Genomic DNA, 19,960 nt, shown 5'->3' with positions numbered 1-19,960 from the left:
GTTTCTTGGGCAGAGCCAAGTATGCAACAATTTTAATGCAGGAGGGTGCGGCTTTGGTAGCTGCAGAGCTCTACACGTTTGCTCGCTGTGCTTCAGGGCTCACCCCCGTTCTTCCTGCCCGAAAAAATCCTCAAAGCCATGACTAGCCGACATCAACATCGAATTGTTGGCTGTTCTCTTGCAGGAACACCCCGATCAGCATTTGGTCCAGTTTCTCCTTTCAGGATTCAGGAGGGGTTTCCACACTGGGTTGATTGCCCTCCCTCTTGAGTCCTGGGAGGGGAAAAACCTGCAGTCGGCCTTGCACGACCCGGGGGCAGTCGATAGTCTGTTGTTGACGGAGGTCCAAAAAGGGTTCCTGCTGGGCCCATTTGATCTAATCCCCTTTGCTACCTGGAGGAGTAGCCCAATCGGGTTAGTCTCCAAGCAATCTTCAAATAAAAAAAGGTTAATTTACGACCTGTCTGCGCCCCACATGTCCTCCACACCCAGCTTGAATTCTCTGATCCCATCAGAAGAATTCACCATGTCCTATTCCACCATAGGGGAAGCCATCAAATTCATCTTGCAGTTAGGAAGAGGGGCCCTTCTTGCTAAAGCGGATATAGCGGACGCTTTCAAGCTGCTTCCCATTGCTCCTCATCTTTGGGGTTTCTATGGCATCAAGTGGGATCATCAGTATTACTTTGCCAATAGACTCACCTTTGGCTCCAAGAGCAGTCCTTGGTTGTTCGACCAGTTCGCGGGCGCCCTGCACTGGATCTTGGGTCACCACGGGGGTCTGGACAGGGTCATTCACTACCTCGACGACTACTTAATCGTCCAAGACCCCCGGGGTGATGCCTCCGGGCTGGACATCCTCCTCCAGCTGTTTTCCAGTCTCCAGGTTCCAGTCGCCACTTCCAAGACCGAGGGCCCTAGCACGAGGGTCACCTTCCTGGGCATAGTGTTAGATTCCATCTCCATGGAAGCAAGTCTGCCGGAGGCGAAATTATCTAGGATCAGGTCTGCAGTCTCCATCGCGGCTTCCTCCCGGGTTCTTACCAAACTGGAGTTGCAGTCTCTCCTGGGTTCCCTCAATTTCGCCTCACGGATCATGCCCCAGGGGAGATCCTTTGTGTCTAGGCTCCTCTCTCTTCTTCCCTCGGCACAGGACCAGGATTCCGTCATCCATCTTGACAACCAGGCAGTGGCGGATCTCCTCATGTGGCACTCCTTCCTCACTTCCTGGAATGGCATTTCCCTTTTCGTGCCCTCCTTGGATGCCTTTTCCCCGAGGATCCAGTCCGACGCCGCTGCTTCTCGCGGGTTTGCGGCCATTTTTCACCCCCACTGGCTGGTTGGCAATTGGCCGGCGGAGTTCTCCCTCGATGGCGAGTCCCTCAAATCTTCCCCTCTCCTGGAACTATACCCGCTGGTGGCGGCCGCCCAGCTCTGGGGCCCCCTTTGGGCCAACAAACCCGTGGCTTTCATCACGGACAGCCTAGTCCTGGTAGAGGTTCTCTCCAAAGGCAGGGCCAAATCACCTAGGATTATGTCCCTCCTCCGCAGGTTGGTCTGGTTGTCCCTACGGCACAACTTTCATATTTTCCCTTCCCACATCGCGGGGGCTGAGAATGTAGCGGCGGACGCCTTGTCCCGTTTTAACTACACCATCTTCTTCCAGGCTATGCCAGACGCAGATCCGGTGGGCACGCCCGTTCCCCCCTTCAACCTCCTGACCATGGACTAGGACAGCTGGTGGCATCCGCGAAGAAGTTGGTCCAGGGATCTTTAGCCAAAAACACCGCCAGGAACTATCTCACGGGCTTCAGGGCGTTCCGGCGCTTCAGGCTCAGCCACCCGCAGAAAGGCCAAGACTATGTGACCTTTGTCATGGCATTCATCGCCCACTGCCATCTCCACCTGCACCTCTCCCACAACTCCATCAAGGGGTACCTAGCGGGGGTCCAGCACTACAGACTGCTTGCTGATCCTTCTTGCCAATCCATCCTAGCCAACCAGGCGGTGAAGGCAACCCTCAGAGGCATACAAAAAAATAGTCCAAGCCCAGCGGCGCGGAGACAGCCAGTCTCGGGGGAGCTATTTCGAAGTCTGTCACTAGCCCTAGACGGTTCCCCCTTTGGGCACCCAGCAAGCCTTGTCATCAAGGCTGCAATATATCTCGGGTTTTATGGTTTCCTAAGACCAGGGGAATTTACTTCCAGCGCCTTGACACGCTCCACCCTCCTTAAACGCCATCTCATTCGCCAAGGCGACAAGTTTTCCCTATTTCTACCTTCTTCAAAGACTAGCCAATCGGGTCCTCCGGTCGAGATCAGGTTTTTTCCCACATCTAACTCCTGGTGCCCCGTCAGGGTCCTGGGGGCCCTGGCCGAGTTTCTTCTTCCTCTCGCTCCAGAGGATCCGCTGCTTCCCCTCCAGGGCAGACCGCTCTCCGCGTCCCAGTTCATGTCCCACGTTCGCGCATTAGCAGCAGGGCTAGGGCATAACCCAGACACGATTTCAGGGCATTCTTTCCGTATAGGAGCCGCCTCCGCGGCCTCTAAACACCAGGTTCCCGCGCATATTATCCGCAGGATGGGGCGCTGGCGTTCTTCATGCTTTGCCAGGTATATACCTAACCCGCAGGTCGAGATTGCCAGGGCTTTTGGTTCACTGGCCTTGTAAGTTGTCCCGTTCACTCAATAAACATGTTTCACTCCTAACGCGTGGTATCTTCTTGCCCACATATACAGGCCTACCCCGCTCTGGCTCCGGGCACAGTTCAGCCATAATAGGTCTTGGAGGGTGGTAGGCCCCCCTCCCCCCAACTCCAAGCTGACGTACACCTCAGCCCCTACCACAAGTATTAAGGCTGGTTACAGCCTGCATTTGTGGGCGGGGCTGCCGGCTACTTATTCCCACGCGACCTCACCTCCAGGACGGTCGCTTCAGGCCCCACCCTCCCAACCCTTCTTTCTTTATTCCACTCTCTTGGGTGGCCCACATATACAGGCCTACCCCGCTCTGGCTCCGGGCACAGTTCAGCCATAATAGGTCTTGGAGGGTGGTAGGCCCCCCTCCCCCCAACTCCAAGCTGACGTACACCTCAGCCCCTACCACAAATGTACTATACTGCTCTCTAGATGTGGTACATGCACTGTACTGTTCTCAGTCAGTGCTAAATGTACTATACTGTTCTTCACTAGTGCTAAATGTACTATACTGTTCTCCGCTAGTGCTAAATGTACTATACTGTTCTCAGCTAGTGCTAAATGTACTATACTGTTCTCCGTCAGTGCTAAATGTACTATACTGTTCTCCGCTAGTGCTAAACGTACTATACTGTTCTCCGTCAGTGCTAAATGTACTATACTGTTCTCCGCTAGTGCTAAATGTACTATACTGTTCTTCACTAGTGCTAAATGTACTATACTGTTCTCCGCTAGTGCTAAATGTACTATACTGTTCTCCGCTAGTGCTAAATGTACTATACTGTTCTCCGCTAGTGCTAAATGTACTATACTGTTCTCCGCTAGTGCTAAATGTACTATACTGTTCTCAGCTAGTGCTAAATGTACTATACTGTTCTCCGCTAGTGCTAAATGTACTACACTTTTCTCCACTAGTGCTAAATATACTATACTGTTCTCCACTAGTGCTAAATGTACTATACTTTTCTCCACTAGTGCTAAATGTACTATACTGTTCTCCACTAGTGCTAAATGTACTATACTGTTCTCCACTAGTGCTAAATGTACTATACTGTTCTTCACTAGTGCTAAATGTACTATACTTTTCTCCGCTAGTGCTAAATGTACTATACTGTTCTCCGCTAGTGCTAAATGTACTATACTGTTCTCAGCTAGTTCTAAATGTACTTTACTGTTCTCCGTCAGTGCTAAATGTACTATACTGTTCTCCGCTAGTGCTAAATTTACTATACTGTTCTTCACTAGTGCTAAATGTACTTTACTGTTCTCCGCTAGTGCTAAATGTACTATACTGTTCTCCGCTAGTGCTAAATGTACTATACTGTTCTCCGTCAGTGCTAAATGTACTATACTGTTCTCCGCTAGTGCTAAATGTACTATACTGTTCTCCACTAGTGCTAAATGTATTATACTGCTGCTCTTTACTACATGTACTATACTGCTGTGTACCTGTGCCACATTTACTGTACTGCCCTCTACCTGTACTCAGGGCCGCCATCAGGGGGGTACAGCCGATACCCCAGTAAGGGGCCCGACCAGTTCCAATGTAAAAGATTTTTTTTTTTTTTACCCCCTCTCATTTGTCAGTGACTTGAGTTGAACTTTATTGCATTGCTAGAGGGGGCAATTGATCATTCCTTGCTAGTAATGTCCAGTTCATGAACGAATCATTCATTTGAATCGATTCAGTTCACTGAACCGATCCGTGTGAAGCCGCTCAGTCTGAGTCAGTGAGTCACAGCATACAATAGCAGAGCCGCTGGCAGCAGGGAGGGGAGGGGCTCGGGAGGAGTGTAATCTGATCCTAGAGTGGAAGCTGCTTCTGCCAGCCCCTCCCCGCCCACCAACCAATCAGAGCTGAGTCAGTGAGTCACAGCACACAATAGCAGAGCTGCTTGGCAGCAGGGAGGGGAGGGACTCGGGAGGAGTGTAATCTGATCCTAGAGTGGAAGCTGCTTCTGCCAGCCCCTCCCCTCCCCGCCCACCAACCAATCAGAGCTGAGGCAAGCACTAGCAGCTCTGAGTCTGAGTCACTGAAACAAGTGCAGGGAGTCTGAGAAAGAATCGAATGAGTCACAGGTTAAAGGGTTTCTACCACATCGTTTTCACATAATTAGCTATCAGACACTAGCGATCCGCTAGTGTCTGCTCTACCAAACAATGCTATTATAATAGCTTTTTGTGCAGCCGTTTCCATAAAAAACTAACTTTTATTGATATGCTAATGAGCCTCTAGGTGCTATGGGGGCGTCTTTTCAGCACCTAGAGGCTCGGTCTACCTTCACAAAATGCCGCCCAGCGCGTCCCTCCAGCCCGCCCATCTCCTCTGGAATGTGATCCTACCTCTGTCTTCGGTGCATCTGTCTTCGGCGCAGGCGCAGTGAATGTCTGACCGCTGCCTGCACAGACATCTCAGTCATCGGCGCAGGCGCAGTGAATCTCTGACCGCTGCCTGCACAGACATCTCGGTCATCGGCGCAGGCGCAGTGGAGATGTCTGTGCAGGGAGCGGTCAGACATTCACTGCGCCTGCGCCGATGACTGAGATGTCTGTGCAGGCAGCAGTCAGACATTTACTGCGCCGAAGACAGACGCGCACGGCGCAGGCGTGAGAATTTGTCCGCTGACTCAGAGGTAGGATCGCATTTCAGAGGAGATGGGCGTGCTGGAGGGACGCGCTGGGCAGCATTTTGTGAAGGTAGACCGAGCCTCTAGGTGCTGAAAAGACGCCCCCATAGCACCTAGAGGCTCATTAGCATATCAATAAAAGTTCGTTTTTTATGGAAACGGCTGCACAAAAAGCTATTATATTAGGATTGTTTGGTAGAGCAGACACTAGCAGATCGCTAGTGTCTGACAGCTAAATTTGTCAAAACGATGTGGTAGAAACCCTTTAAAAGAATCTATAGATCCGACTTAGTTAGAGACTCATTCGATTCTTTGAGTTAAAAGAGCCGTGAGTCACTAGAACAGTTTACACTGAGGCTGATGCTTTTGTTGCAGCAGTGATAGGGTTAAGGGACAGGAGCAGAGAGATAAGAGAAGTGACAGATGACTGTGAAGACCACAAGATCTGTTGCTCAGAAGCCATGAGATTGTAAGGCTTCTTTCAAACTAGCGGCAGGACGGATCCGACAGGCTGTTCACCCTGTCAGATCCGTCCTGCCGTTATTTCGCCGGACCACCGCTCCGTCCCCATTGACTATAATGGGGACGGGGGCAGGGCCGGACTGGCCCACCGGGATACTGGGAAATTTCCCGGTAGGCCGCCGGCCCTGGGGCCGCTTTACGATGTGTCTGCACCTTTTCGGCGGCCGGCAGGCCGAATCTGAAAGCTCTGTAGTGGTGGCCGGTGGGTGGAGCTGAGCAGGCCGGCAGCCGGCCTCCGTGGGAGCGGCACTTCTCCCTCCGACCACCTGGTGTCACTGTGAGCAGCAGCCCGTGATCCTCCTGGCTTGCTGTCCTGTGTGTGGCTGCCCCTCTCTGACTTCCTGCAAGTGGCCTCACCTCCACATTCAATATGCCGGGCCCAGGCCGCAGACCGGAAGCAGAGCCCGACCCCTGTGTCTGCCGCCCGCCGTCATGACCGATGCAAACAGCCCTGAGAGGACTTGAGGAGCCGCAAATACTGGGGGTAAGAAGGGGCCAGGCTGTGCCTACATGTGACTGTGCAGGCTGTCAGGGTTATGTAGTGTATATTATTTACATACAGTCCTATAAATTTTAAGACTGTATGTACACTAATATACACTACATAACCCTGACAGCCTGCACGGCGAATGCAGCTTATTTTGCGATTTGCGAATTTTCGTGCGAATTTCCGCGCGATTTTTTTTGCGCAATTTTTTGTGCGAATTTTTGGCGCAAATTTTTTGCAGAGTACTTACAACTACAAACGCTCGCTGAGAGGAGGGAGGAGGCAGGCTGGGAGGACGGGCGCTGGCAGTGTGTGAGTCATACGTCACGCGCCTGCGCCGCCCACTTTATGAATGAAGCAGGCGGCGTGGGCGCATGACGTATGACTCACGCTGCCAGCGCTTGTCCTCCCGGCCTGCCTCCTGCCTCCTCCCTCCTCTCGGCGAGCGCTTGTAGTTGTAAGTACTCCGCTCATTATGCGATTATGCACATAACTATTTACTATTAGACATACGATTATACAGTGAGCGGGGCCCGTGTAGTAGAATAGTCACTGCACGGGCCCCGCTGTCATTATAAAGCCAGATGCCGGCCCCCAGCCCTGTATTGAGGGTCATTCACTGCAGGGACACTTATGGAGGGGATCTGTGGATGACACATAGCATAAGATGCTATATATGTGTCATCCACAGATCCCCCCCATAACTGTCATACACAGAGACCCCCATAAGTGTCACCCACAGATCCCCCATAAGTGTCACCCACAGATCCCCCATAAGTGTCACCCACAGATCCCCCATAAGTGTCACCCACAGATCCCCCATAACAGTGCGTCACCCACAGATCCCCCATAACAGTGCGTCACCCACAGATCCCCCATAACAGTGCGTCACCCACAGATCCCCCATAACAGTGCGTCACCCACAGATCCCCCATAACAGTGCGTCACCCACAGATCCCCCCATAACAGTGCGTCACCCACAGATCCCCCCATAACAGTGTCCGTCAGCCACAGATCCCCCCATAACAGTGTCCGTCAGCCACAGATCCCCAGTAATAGTGCCATCCACAGACCACAATTAGTTCAAAACCCACCAAAAGCACACCTTTTGGTTCAAAATATTTTTTTTCTTATTTTCCTCCTCAAAAACCTAGGTGCGTCTTATAGGCCGGTGCGTCTTATACGGCGAAAAATATGGTATATCACAGAGAGCTATACTGTGCAGTATAGCTTATAATGCACAGTATAGCTCTCTGTGATATGTATTGGATGCCAGGGCTGTGCCCACATGTGACTGTGCAGGCTGCCAGGGTTATGTAGTGTATACTATTAGTTTACATACAGTCTCCAGTTTACAGTAATCTCCAGGAGTGGCATCGGCTGGGCAAATCAGCTTCTAGGATCTGGGCTCCATGGGCACTCTGTACCCTCACATGCTTCTTTATGCATCACAGCAAGGAGATTGGGGCAGTTGACAGCAGGGCTCTGGCTGGAGGTAGCACTTTGTGAAAGGTTGTCACACAGGTTGTCAGGGGCTGGGAGTGGAGAACATCTTGGTGTGTAACCCGGTGTCACTGTGCTGTACAAAGGATCTGCTGGGCATGGTGCCTCCACAGAGGGCAGGGAATCAGATTGACTGAGGAGGGCTTGTACTTTGGAGAAGAATATGTGGCTTCATGTGACAGAGCAGAGGAATCGCACAGAAGAGTGTGTGGATGAGGATACGTCGTCTCTCCAGGAGCTCTGCCGCTGACATCTCCAAGTGACAGACCCTGCTGGACCCCCTGGCACCCTGCACACATTATAAATGCACAGTATAGCTTTCCCTGATATGTATTTGATGTCAGGGCCATGCCCACATGTGGCGAGTGGCGGTGCATTATACACAGCAGCACGGTGTCCGGTACTCACAAAGACGTGGTAGACAAATGCCCAGCCCCGGGGTCTCTCCAGCACGTTGCACAGGTAAGCCTCCGGTACTTCACGTTCCTCCGGCAGCTCTGGCTGCTGTTGTACGACAGCGGCTTCCCCAATAAGCTCATGCGAGCTCCCTGCTTCCCACGGCGGCTCTCCTGCAAGCCCCCTCCTGGTCCCACACCGCTGCCCCTGCCAGTGTCACCGGTGCCCAGGAGAAGCAGCCCATCCCCTCTACTGGAGTTCAACAGCACCCTGTTGCCCCGACTCCACATCTTTCGTGCCGTAGTAACGGTCCCTGCCCCTGCCTTTACCTCCAGAGCTGCTTTTTATCCAGAGCCCAGAGCCTCCCACATCACCTCCACTATGGTTGCGGGACATGGCATCACCGGCGTGGGCACAGAGGGCTCTGGGTGCATGCACAGAGCAGACCTGGGGACAGGGTGGCAGCGCTTCCTGGCTTCAGACTGTCAGATCTGATCACAAGTTGGCACCAGCCATACATACAGGAAGGCTCTGTGTGCAGGGTGCCAGGGGGGTCCAGCAGTGTCTGTCACTTGGAGATGTCAGGGGCAGAGCTCCTGGAGACACGACGTATCCTCATCCACACACTCTTCTGTGCGATTCCTCTGCTCTGTCACATGAAGCCACATATTCTTCTCCAAAGTACAAGCCCTCCTCAGTCAATCTGATTCCCTGCCCTCTGTGGAGGCACCATGCCCAGCAGATCCTTTGTACAGCACAGTGACACCGGGTTACACACCAAGATGTTCTCCACTCCCAGCCCCTGACAACCTGTGTGACAACCTTTCACAAAGTGCTACCTCCAGCCAGAGCCCTGCTGTCAACTGCCCCAATCTCCTTGCTGTGATGTATAAAGAAGCATGTGAGGGTTACAGAGTGCCCATGGAGCCCACATCCTAGAAGCGGATCTGCCCAGCCGATGCCACTCCTGGAGAGTCCCTTGCTGCTCTCTGTACAGGAGGGGACAGTGATCACACAGCTCTCTGCATCCAGCAGGCTGCTCAGCCTCCACACAGGCAGCTCCCAGCAGTCTACTGTGCCTTCCTACATAGAAGCCTGGAGGTCACTTCCAGGCAGCTGAAACTCCATGCATGATGGACAGAGTGGCTGTGAGAAGCTTGGAGCCCACCACCTCCAGGCAGCTGCACTTCAACAACTTTTCCAGGAGAACCCAGCAACTCTGTGACAGCAGGAAGGGGTTGCCAGTCACTCACTTGTCCCTGTGCAGCCTGCAGCTCCAGTCCTTCTCCTGGTGCTGCTGCTGACATACATTCAAGGGGGACAGAAGGGGAAGGGGGTGAGGAAGAGGAGGACAGAGGGGGAAGGCCAGGTACTTACAGGAGGACTATATCTGAGTATAAATTAAAGGGGTTGTTCGGGTTCAGAGCTGAACCCGGACATCCCTCCATTTTCACCCAGGCAGGCCTTCTGACTTGAGCATCGGAGCAGTTCATGCTCCGATGCTCTCCTTTGCCCTGCGCTAAATCGCGCAGGGCAAAGGCATTTTTTGAAGATCTGGTGACGTGCCGGGGCTCTCCATGGGGCTGCCAGGAACCCCGGTGACGTCAACGGCACTGATGGCTGGGATTTAGCGCTGCCCTAGCCAGTAAAATGGTAATATGAACAATGGGGTTCTACAAAAGAGCTATTGTGGGGCAAAGTTCATATTCGTGTTTACACACGTGTTTTAAAATGAATGCTTTCCCCTTTTATAAACAAGTAAATAATGACGCAATGCTGTGGGGCTGGTGTGCAACTTTTTCCAGGGCTGGTTTTTATCCCCAGTCCGGCCCTGGACGGGGGTGGAGCTCCGGCCCAGCACGGCAGTGCATGGCGAAAGGCCGCCGGACTAAAAGTACTGCATGTCCAACTTGTTGTGGGGTCTTTGCTCAGGGGTAAAATGCAAAGCTTTTTTCTGGATTATCCCACAGGGCCATGATCCTCCATCATTGTTATTAACCCCTCCCTTGCCAGCCCACCCAGCCCTATTTAGCTTTGTGTTCAGCTTTGAAAAAAATGTTTAGGCCATGAAGGGGTTAATTAAGTGTTGGAGGGGGTGGGGGTGTTATTGTGCATATTGTGTTTGGGATCCATTTAACAAGTTTGACCAGTTGGGTTTTGAGAGTGGTTGAGTGTCATCCACAGATTCCCCATAACAGTGCGTCATCCACAGATCCCTCATAACAGTGCGTCACCCACAGACCCCCATAACAGTGTGTCAACCACAGATTCCCCCATAACAGTGTGTCATCCACATATTCCCCCATAACAGTGTGTCATCCACAGATCCCCCATAACAGTGTCATCCACAGATCCCCCCATAACAGTGTGTCACCCACAGATTCCCCCATAACAGTGTGTCACCCACAGATTCCCCCATAACAGTGTGTCACCCACAGATTCCCCCATAACAGTGTGTCATCCACAGATCCCCCATAACAGTGTCATCCACAGATCCCCCATAACAGTGTCATCCACAGATCTCCCATAACAGTGTCATCCACAGATCCCCCAATAACAGTGTGTCAGCCACAGATACCCCCCCATAACAGTGCCATCCACAGATCCCCCATAACAGTGCCATCAACAGATCTCCCCCATAACAGTGCCATCAACAGATCTCCCCCATAACAGTGCCATCAACAGATCTCCCCCATAACAGTGCCATCAACAGATCTCCCCCATAACAGTGTCATCCACAGATCCCCCCATAAGTGCCATCCACAGATCCCCCCATAACAGTGCCATCCACAGATCTCCCACATAACAGTGTCATCCACAGATCCCCCCATAACAGTGCCTTTAACAGATCCCCCATAACAGTGTCATCCACAGATCCCCCATAACAGTGTGTCATCCACATATTCCCCCATAACAGTGTGTCATCCACAGATCCACAGTGTGTCACCCACATATTCCCCCATAACAGTGTGTCACCCACAGATTCCCCCATAACAGTGTGTCATCCACATATTCCCCCATAACAGTGTGTCATCCACATATTCCCCCATAACAGTGTGTCATCCACAGATCCCCCATAACAGTGTGTCATCCACAGATCCCCCATAACAGTGTGTCATCCACAGATCCCCCATAACAGTGTGTCATCCACAGATCCCCCCCATAACAGTGTCATCCACAGATCCCCCCCCCCCCATAACACTGTAACAGTAAACCTTGTGCTTTTTTTTTTTTTTTTTTTTTTTTAAATGTGCCAGGGGAAGATTGCTAGGGCAGATTAGAACAGGTAGTGTAGTTAGGGTTAGTGTAGGGTCCTGCTTAAAAGAGTCTACCTTGTCGTGGTAGCAGGCTTCATATTTGGTCAAAAATGAATTCCTTACTGAAATCACTGATTATCACTTTTTACTGTCTTTGTAGTTGTAAAAAAATTATGAAATTGGTGGTGGAGGGGAGGTGGAGTCAGGACGGATTCTAAAGGGGCGGGGTAGGAGGGGGGCCCAGGCCTTGAGCTGTGTAAGGGGCCCCAAAATTTCTGATGGCAGCCCTGCCTGTACTACATGTACTTTACTGCTCTCCAACTGTCCTACATGTATTATACTGATCTCCACGTCCTACATGTACTATACTGCTGTCTACCTGTGCCACATTTACTGTACTTCTCCCTTCTTGCCCTACATGTACTGTACAGCTCTCCACCTGTCTATGTATTATAGTGATGTCCACCTGTCCTATATGTCCTGTACTGCCCTCTACCTGTACCACGTGTACTGAACTGCTCTCTACCTGCATGCCCTGTTCTATATTACAGTGCTGCACTATACCTATGGTAAATGTACTATACTCCTCTGTGCTAGTACTACAGGTCTGTAGTTGTCCAGTAATAAATGGACTATATTTAGTGTATTGCTCTTCACCTGGCTTAGAACAAGCTTCTGTCGGGCACCAGATGAAGGCAGCTCAGGGATATTATTGCTGCACTCGGGTTGTACCGTAAAACAAGGCGAAGCTCCTGTCCTCAACACAGTAATCCATTTCCCAACGTTCAAAATTTCTGTTAAAGATATGATTAAAATATACATAACTAATACAGATAAAACACACCCTAAATTTTTTTTTGGGGTGTGGGGGGGTGTTAACATTTGGGATTTTCGGCAGCAGTTACTTGTTTGCCATAGATAAATAACTGGGTCTTGGAACAAGAGAGCATAAAACTGCTTCCTTTGCTGCACTATAAAATGGCTCTCAGAGGCTACTTTTGGGTAGTGAACCTTTTGGCTGAGACTGTTGACTGCTAGACATGCCAGGATGCACTTGAATGTTTTTCCAGTTAAAAGACTGTCACAGAGGGCACATCATTGGACAGAGAGAAGCAGGATGGTTGTTTCAACAAACTGCCTGCCATCCAGGCCATTCAGACCATGACCTTGCTGTTAGGAGGTGTTGGGAGCAGTTGTTATGCGGGGGTATGCACACACAGCAAACAAGCTCTGGGTGGCCAAGGGAGGCCACCAGTAGTTTCAATCATTTGATGCACTGACAAGTAGCAGCAGCTCCCAGTGTTTTTTAGTCCACCATCCAGACACAGGTGGCATCTTTATTACACACCTGTATCTCTGCCCGGGCCATTTCCAGGTGCTTAGCAGAAGAAAGTATGGAGTCACGGCACCCATTTCATGTCCTGCCATTCCTTTGCAGTGGTGTCATGTATGTGAAACCTGAACTGTTATGTGCTGGAACCATATCATCTTTAGCAACAGTCGGTCACCCCTAGTAGTGATATGAGGGACACAGTGATCAGTGCAGGACATCCTGCAGCCACGTGTTGTTGCTCATGGCAAGGCTTTCAACTGACATTTTTCAGCAGGGTGATGCTTGCCCCCACACAGCAAGGGTTTCTCAGCCAGACCAACTCTTCCATGGCCTGCCCAGTCACCAGATTCATCACCAATCAAGCATTATGGGACCAGCTAGCAGTCACCTTCTGCAGCCTACATGTGTGCAGGATCTACATCTAAGCTTAACATCTGTGGGCAAATGTGCCGCAGGATACCATACAGAACCTGTATGCCCCCATGCCAACCATATCTCTTACTATATCCAGGCTGGAGGCGGCCCAACAGGGTCCAAGAGACTTCTTTCAAAAGTACTGTTTTCCCCAATAAACAGATTCTTCCGCTCTAATATTGTAATCATTACATATATCAATATATTTGAATCATTCAATTCCAACAACTCCGTCTTGGTGCAGTATTTTTATTTTTTTATAATTAGTATAACTTCACAGAGGTCTGTAGTAATTAAGGTTTCACAACAGTGTTTTTGCTCAGGGATAAATCAGAACATATTTTATTAAATACTAATTACAGAAGTGTATAATATAGTGGACTGTACATGTGTATTATCTGTTGATACATTTTAGTGTTTTTCGGGAGTTTTTGTATAGTCCAGCTATGGAATCGTATATTGTGCCCAGAACAATCATACCAAGCAGACTTTATTTCACTAGGGAGACCCAGTTTATGTGAATTACGGAAAAGTTGAAGACTTCTATTACCTAACGCGGGATCTGTCAATGAATCTAACTGGGACGGTAGCAATTGCCAGATATGGTCACATTTTCAGAGGTGACAAGGTGCGTAAGTAAATCTTAAAAAAATCTTTAGTAATTTATTGACCATTAGGATCATTAATACCTTTTCTCAATTTGCAACCTTAGGTGAACAACGCAGAGAGGTTTGGCTGCGCTGGAATGATTTTATATTCTGATCCAGCAGACTACGTGGTTGGTAGCCTTGACCAAGTGTACCCTGTGGACTGGTGGCTACCAGGAACGGGGGCTCAGAGAGGAACTCTATTCATAAATAATGGTGACCCGCGAACACCATTCTACCCATCTACTAGTAAGGAGCATGCAGTCCTAAACAGTCTGTAGATGCTGCGGTATTACACATGGTTTGTGTTTTAGGGAAGTAGAAAAATCAGACCAATATCTACAGTATAGTATTACAATGGCACACCGAGTGTTGGTGTCATATAAAGGGAATATAGATATTGAGGCTCACCCAGCCTAAATCGTGCAGTGATGCTACAAGAACTGAATTGACCCGCCTAGTCAACTAGGGAAAAGGTATATAAAGTATAGTATAGTCCGATAAACATCAGAATGCAATACAATAAAAACTAAAAACAAAAATTTAAATAAAAACCCGGACAATGAAACTCCAGTTGGGGATGTACTCTATATAAAGAGCTTGTGCTTGGGAGCGTATAAACGTCCTGGGAACGAAGAATAAAGTTACTACAACTTCAAACGGCTGATGCATATGAAACACCATGAATGTGCACAGATAGATACTGAAAAAAACTGCCAGTCAAAGGGGCCCACAGCAATAGTTGAGGCCGAGGCGTGTGGGTTATCAGTACCGCACCACATTTACCGAACTTTGTTTGGATTTAACTATTGCTGTGGGTCCCTTTGACTGGCAGGGTTTTTATTTTTATTGGTGTCATATAAATGTCTAATGCAGGGCTCACCTTCAAATATGATGCATTCTTTTGCTTATTGAGTTACCCAAGTTCCACAGCAGCCAGACCACTGCATAATTTACATGCAATGCTATAAAAATATCTGCCCCAATCCAAATGTTTTTGCATATTTGTCTCATAAGAGCTCTAAATTTTAAAATCTTCAAAAAAGAGGAGCTGATCATGTAACAGGATTTTTGGAATTACATCAATTTAAAGGGAAGCTATCATCAGATAATGACCTATTATTTTAATTAGGTTTCAACATTAAAACATTTTTTAATAATTTTTGGTTATTATTTTTAATCTTTAATGTTTAAAAAAAAAGTTCTAAAATCCTACACTTTTTGCACTGGTCACTGACTAATAGGCTTCAGTTCTTGGTCTGTACAGATCACTTTTTCAGAAGTCATCGCAAGCTGCCACTGTAAACATAGCATACGTATATTTTCTCCTTTCAGATTCTGCATTTTTCTTAGATGAAAAGGACATCAAATTACCCAAAATTCCAGTGACACCCATCGGTTACAATGATGCTGTAAAATATCTCAGGTACATTTACAGTTCACTTTTGGAAACCATGATGGGCTCTGGTTATTGACACTTTTGGGGGGCTATTGTTACTGGCTAGTGCATGTGAGGAGCTCAATGCATTGCGGGTAGTGAGGGCAGGCGGGATTAGCCTCAGGGAGGACTGTGCATACACATATTATTGTGAATGCCGTTTAGAGCGCACTCTGGTATAATGAATGGCAACTTACAGTAAGTGTGCCACCAGGGCCGGACTGGGACAAAAAATAGGCCCGGGCATTTTTGACTGAGCAGCCCAATCACATGACCTCCAACAGGCCCCACCCCCTTGCAGTCTAGGGGCGGAGCCAAACCCAGAAGCACAATTGAGGGGCAGGGCCAGCCACCAGTAAGATAGGAAGGCTTCAGCCAACACACAAGCTTTGCAACAACCAACATACAGATCTTGCAACATTATAGGAAGCTACAGAAAAGTCTTATAATATCCTCAGTGGATCTCAACCTCCCCATCCTCTACACCCTGTACAGGTCAGTGCCCCCGAAATTGCACTCACAGTTCTCCAGCAACTCTGGCAAATACCACCTATTTCGTACAGGGTGGGTTTACATCTGCGTTATGCCATTCCGTTATAGGTTCAGTTTCAAACGGAATATAATGGAATGGCCAGATGGAATGCAAAACGGAAACCTTTAAGGGTCCATTCAAACGTCCGTTGTTTCTTTCCTGATCTGTTCCGTTTTTTGCGGAACAGATCTGGACCAGATCTGTACCCATTAATTTTCAATGGGTCCTGAAAAAAAATCTGACATTGAGCTGTCCGATTTTTTTTTTTCAGGACCAATTGAAAATGAATGGGTACAGATCTGGTCCAGATCTGTTCCGCAAAAAACGGAACAGATCAGGAAAGAAACAACGGACGTGTGAATGGACCCCAAGAGGCATTCCGTTTTGCTCTGTCCTAATAGAAGTTTATGAGAAAGCATAACGGAGCCGTCTGGGTCCCTGTCGACAGGACTTTGTTTTCCGTCTTGCATAACAGGAACCAGATGGATCCGTTTTGATTCCCATAGACTTTTAAGAGGACGGAGAGCAAATGGAAAGCCTCTTGCGGAGTCTGCACTGTAGGAGAGATAGCAGTGGCTGTGAAGGGAAAAGTTCCAGAGCACAATGACAGCCCCAGAGCCTTTCTGCTGCCTGACCGACTGTATGCTGCCACAGCGCCAGCCCAGCCTGCAGGACATCAGAGGGGCCTGGGGTCCACATTATAGCACCACTACATTTACTTATTATCAAAAAGCATCATACATAACCAAGCAAAAGCCAGAATATAATAAAAGACAAAAACATTAAACTACATTTATAATAAAACAATTTACTTACAAAAGAAGCGATTCAGTCGTCTGCTGTGCCGTCCTCTGCTTGCTTCCACTGATTATGTGCCCTCCTTTCTGTCTCTCCTCAGTGCGCAGGCGCACTGTTATGGGGGATCTGTGGATGACAGTATGACACACTGTTATGGGGGACCTGTGGATGACACACTGTTATGGGGGACCTGTGGATGACACACTGTTATGGGGGACCTGTGGATGACACACTGTTATGGGGGACCTGTGGATGACACACTGTTATGGGGGACCTGTGGATGACACACTGTTATGGGGGACCTGTGGATGACACACTGTTATGGGGGGACCTGTGGATGACACACTGTTATGGGCATCAGTGGATGACACACAGTTATGGGGGCATCTGTGGATGACGTACTGTTATGGGGGACCTGTGAATGACACTATTAATGGGGAATCTGTGGATGACACTATTAATGGGGCATCTGTGGATGACACTATTATGGGGGCATCAGTGGATGACACACGGTTATGGGGGCATCTGTGGATGATGCACTGTTATGGGGGATCTGTGAATGACACTATAAATGGGGCATCTGTGGATGACACTATTATGGGGGCATCAGTGGATGACACACGGTTATGGGGGCATCTGTGGATGACACACTGTTATGGGCATCAGTGGATGACACACAGTTATGGGGGCATCTGTGAATGACGTACTGTTATGGGGGACCTGTGAATGACACTATTAATGGGGCATCTGTGGATGACACTATTATGGGGGCATCAGTGGATGACACACGGTTATGGGGGCATCTGTGGATGACGCACTGTTATGGGGGATCTGTGAATGACACTATAAATGGGGCATCTGTGGATGACACTATTATGGGGGCATCAGTGGATGAGGCACTGTTATGGGCATCTGTGGAGGACACACAGTTATGGGGCCATCTGTGGATGATGCACTGTTATTAACAGTGCGTCATCCACAGACCCCACCCCATAACAGTGTCATCCACAGATATCCCCTTAATAGACTGTTAAGGGGATATCTGTGGATTGCATGGCACTGTTATGGCGGCATCTGTGGATGACACTTATGGCAGCGCAAGCATCTTGTGCTATATATATGTGTCATCTCATCATCCACATGATCCACAGATATTTCCCCCCCCCCCCATAACAGTGTCCCTCCCTATTGTAAGACAGACCCCGCTGTTCCTTATGTAAGTGAGCTATTGAGCTTGTAAATAAACTTGTGCAAAGTATATGAGTAGTTACTAACTACTCATATACTTTGCACAAGTTTATTTACAAGCTCAATAGCTCACTTACATAAGTTACTGTCTAATATTCTATCACTAACTTACTGCCTTGGACAGTCAGTGGGCATGGGCAGGCGGCAGCCACAGCCAGTTGGGCACTACTGGGGCGGGCAGGCAGAAGCTGGTGGCTCCAGTCCCGCTCTTCAACATTCAAAAAAGGCGGCCGGCGGCAGCGTGACGTGACGTCACTCACTACGTAACGCCGCACGCGCATGCTCCTCCCACTTTATTAATGAAGGCCGAGCAGGCGCGTGACGTCGGAGTAAGCGACGTTACGCTGCCGGCCGCCGGAAGAGGGAGTCACGAAGGCGGAGCACAGGAGGCGGAGCAGTGGGGGTGGACTCACAGTCAGTATCTATGTCTGTGTCTTTGTGTGATGATTAAGCTGTGCGGCCGGGGCTGGCAGGAGGCGGAGCACAGGGAGGGGTGTGATTAGGCCATACCGGCACACCCACTCGAGCCCTGAGGCGGCCCGACCCGCCCTATGGCCAGTCCGGCCCTGATCAGACAGTCATGATGATTATTAAGCTGTGCGGCCGGGGCTGGCAGGAGGCGGAGCACAGGAGTGTGATTAGGGCATACTCGGCACACCCACTTGAGCCCTGAGGCGGCCCGGCCCACCGGGCAAATGCCCGGTCTGCCCTATGGCCAGTCCGGCCCTGTGTGCCACGTAACCATTGTGTTTCAATTACAAAAGCTGTGCAACCAAGAACCATATTTCAAGGCATGGAACAATAGTAGTAGTTTGAAGTAAAATGGCATCTTCACATTTTACTGATGCCATTCTGCATGTGAGAATACAGCCCTAATGCATACATAGACAATCTAGTCACATTATTATGACCACAGCCAATATCCTGAGTAACCACCTTATCCAGCACGGACAGCAGCTAGACGGGCTGGGAATGACTCAGTAAGGTCCTGGTAGGTTGTCACAGGTATCTGGAGCCAGGCTGACTGCAGTGCATCCCAAGGCTGCTGGAGGGAGTGTGGAGGAGGATCCATAGAGCAAACACGACCATCGAGGTGGTCCCACAGATACTGAACTGGGTTCATGTCTGGGGAATTTGGGGGCCAGGGTAGTATTTGGAAGTCTTAGTCATGCTCTTCCAATCATGGACATTAGTACCGTAGCTCTGTGACATATCACATTGTCTTGCTGGAAGATTCAATCCTACTCAGGGAAGACAATAAGCATGTATGTGATCTGCAAGGATGAATTCATACCCAAATTGGTTGATAGTGCCTTCCAAATGGATGAGTGGGCCCAGAGAATGCCACAAAAAAACATTCCCCAGACCATAACGCTGCCACCACCAGCTTGTGTTCTTCCAGCAATGGTTGCAGGATATTTGTTCTCTGAGTTGCCAACATCCATCTGTTCAATGAAGCAAAAAACATGACTCATTCGATTCCGATAATTCAGCGAAAATTGAAACACCTTTGTTAGCAGAGGTGCAGTGACCATCTTTCTGCTTTGGAGCCTCATACACAGTAGGGTTCACAGGACTGTTATGTTACACATGTCTGGTGGCCTCCTGGTTCATTTTGGTGGTGAGCTGCTCCACTGTAGCATATCTGTCTCCCTCGATGCCCTTCATGCCCAACTTTCACTTCTCATATCAATGGCATTAGGTGCTCTGCATTTTCCATGTCGCTTATTCACAATGATGCCATCTGTCCTCCCATGATACTTTCACCACAGCAGCACGCGAACAGTTCACAAAAAATGTATTTTCAGAAACACTGCCACCCTTGGCACAAAAGTCAATAATCATCCCTTTTTTACCCACGATAGCAACAAGGGATATATGTTGAGTCTATCACACACCTTATATACCCACCACACCAGCTAACAACATATGGCTTCCTTCATGAGCTACACACTGTCAACATCAAAAGTAGGAAGCGGTGATAATAATGTGACTTGATTATATAGAAGTGTGTGCATGATACTGACTCAACTGCCAGTACAAAAATGTTCCTTTTTAGAGC

General features: G+C 49.2%; 1 protein-coding gene across 2 annotated transcripts in view; it reads left to right on the top strand.

Moving 5' to 3' along the window:
• The window catches only part of LOC122922105 (N-acetylated-alpha-linked acidic dipeptidase 2-like), a 160,497-nt gene that overhangs the window by 61,919 nt on the left and 78,618 nt on the right, over positions 1-19,960 (top strand). For both annotated transcript variants that reach the window (XM_044272577.1, XM_044272579.1), the window contains 3 exons: positions 13,738-13,863; positions 13,948-14,131; positions 15,218-15,308. In XM_044272577.1, coding sequence (XP_044128512.1) covers positions 13,738-13,863; positions 13,948-14,131; positions 15,218-15,308 — 401 coding nt within the window. The remainder of the gene's footprint in view (positions 1-13,737; positions 13,864-13,947; positions 14,132-15,217; positions 15,309-19,960) is intronic.

The sequence above is a fragment of the Bufo gargarizans genome, chromosome 11, assembly GCF_014858855.1.
Source record: "Bufo gargarizans isolate SCDJY-AF-19 chromosome 11, ASM1485885v1, whole genome shotgun sequence".
NCBI lineage: Eukaryota > Metazoa > Chordata > Amphibia > Anura > Bufonidae > Bufo > Bufo gargarizans.
This window is presented reverse-complemented; position numbering and strand designations above follow the sequence as displayed.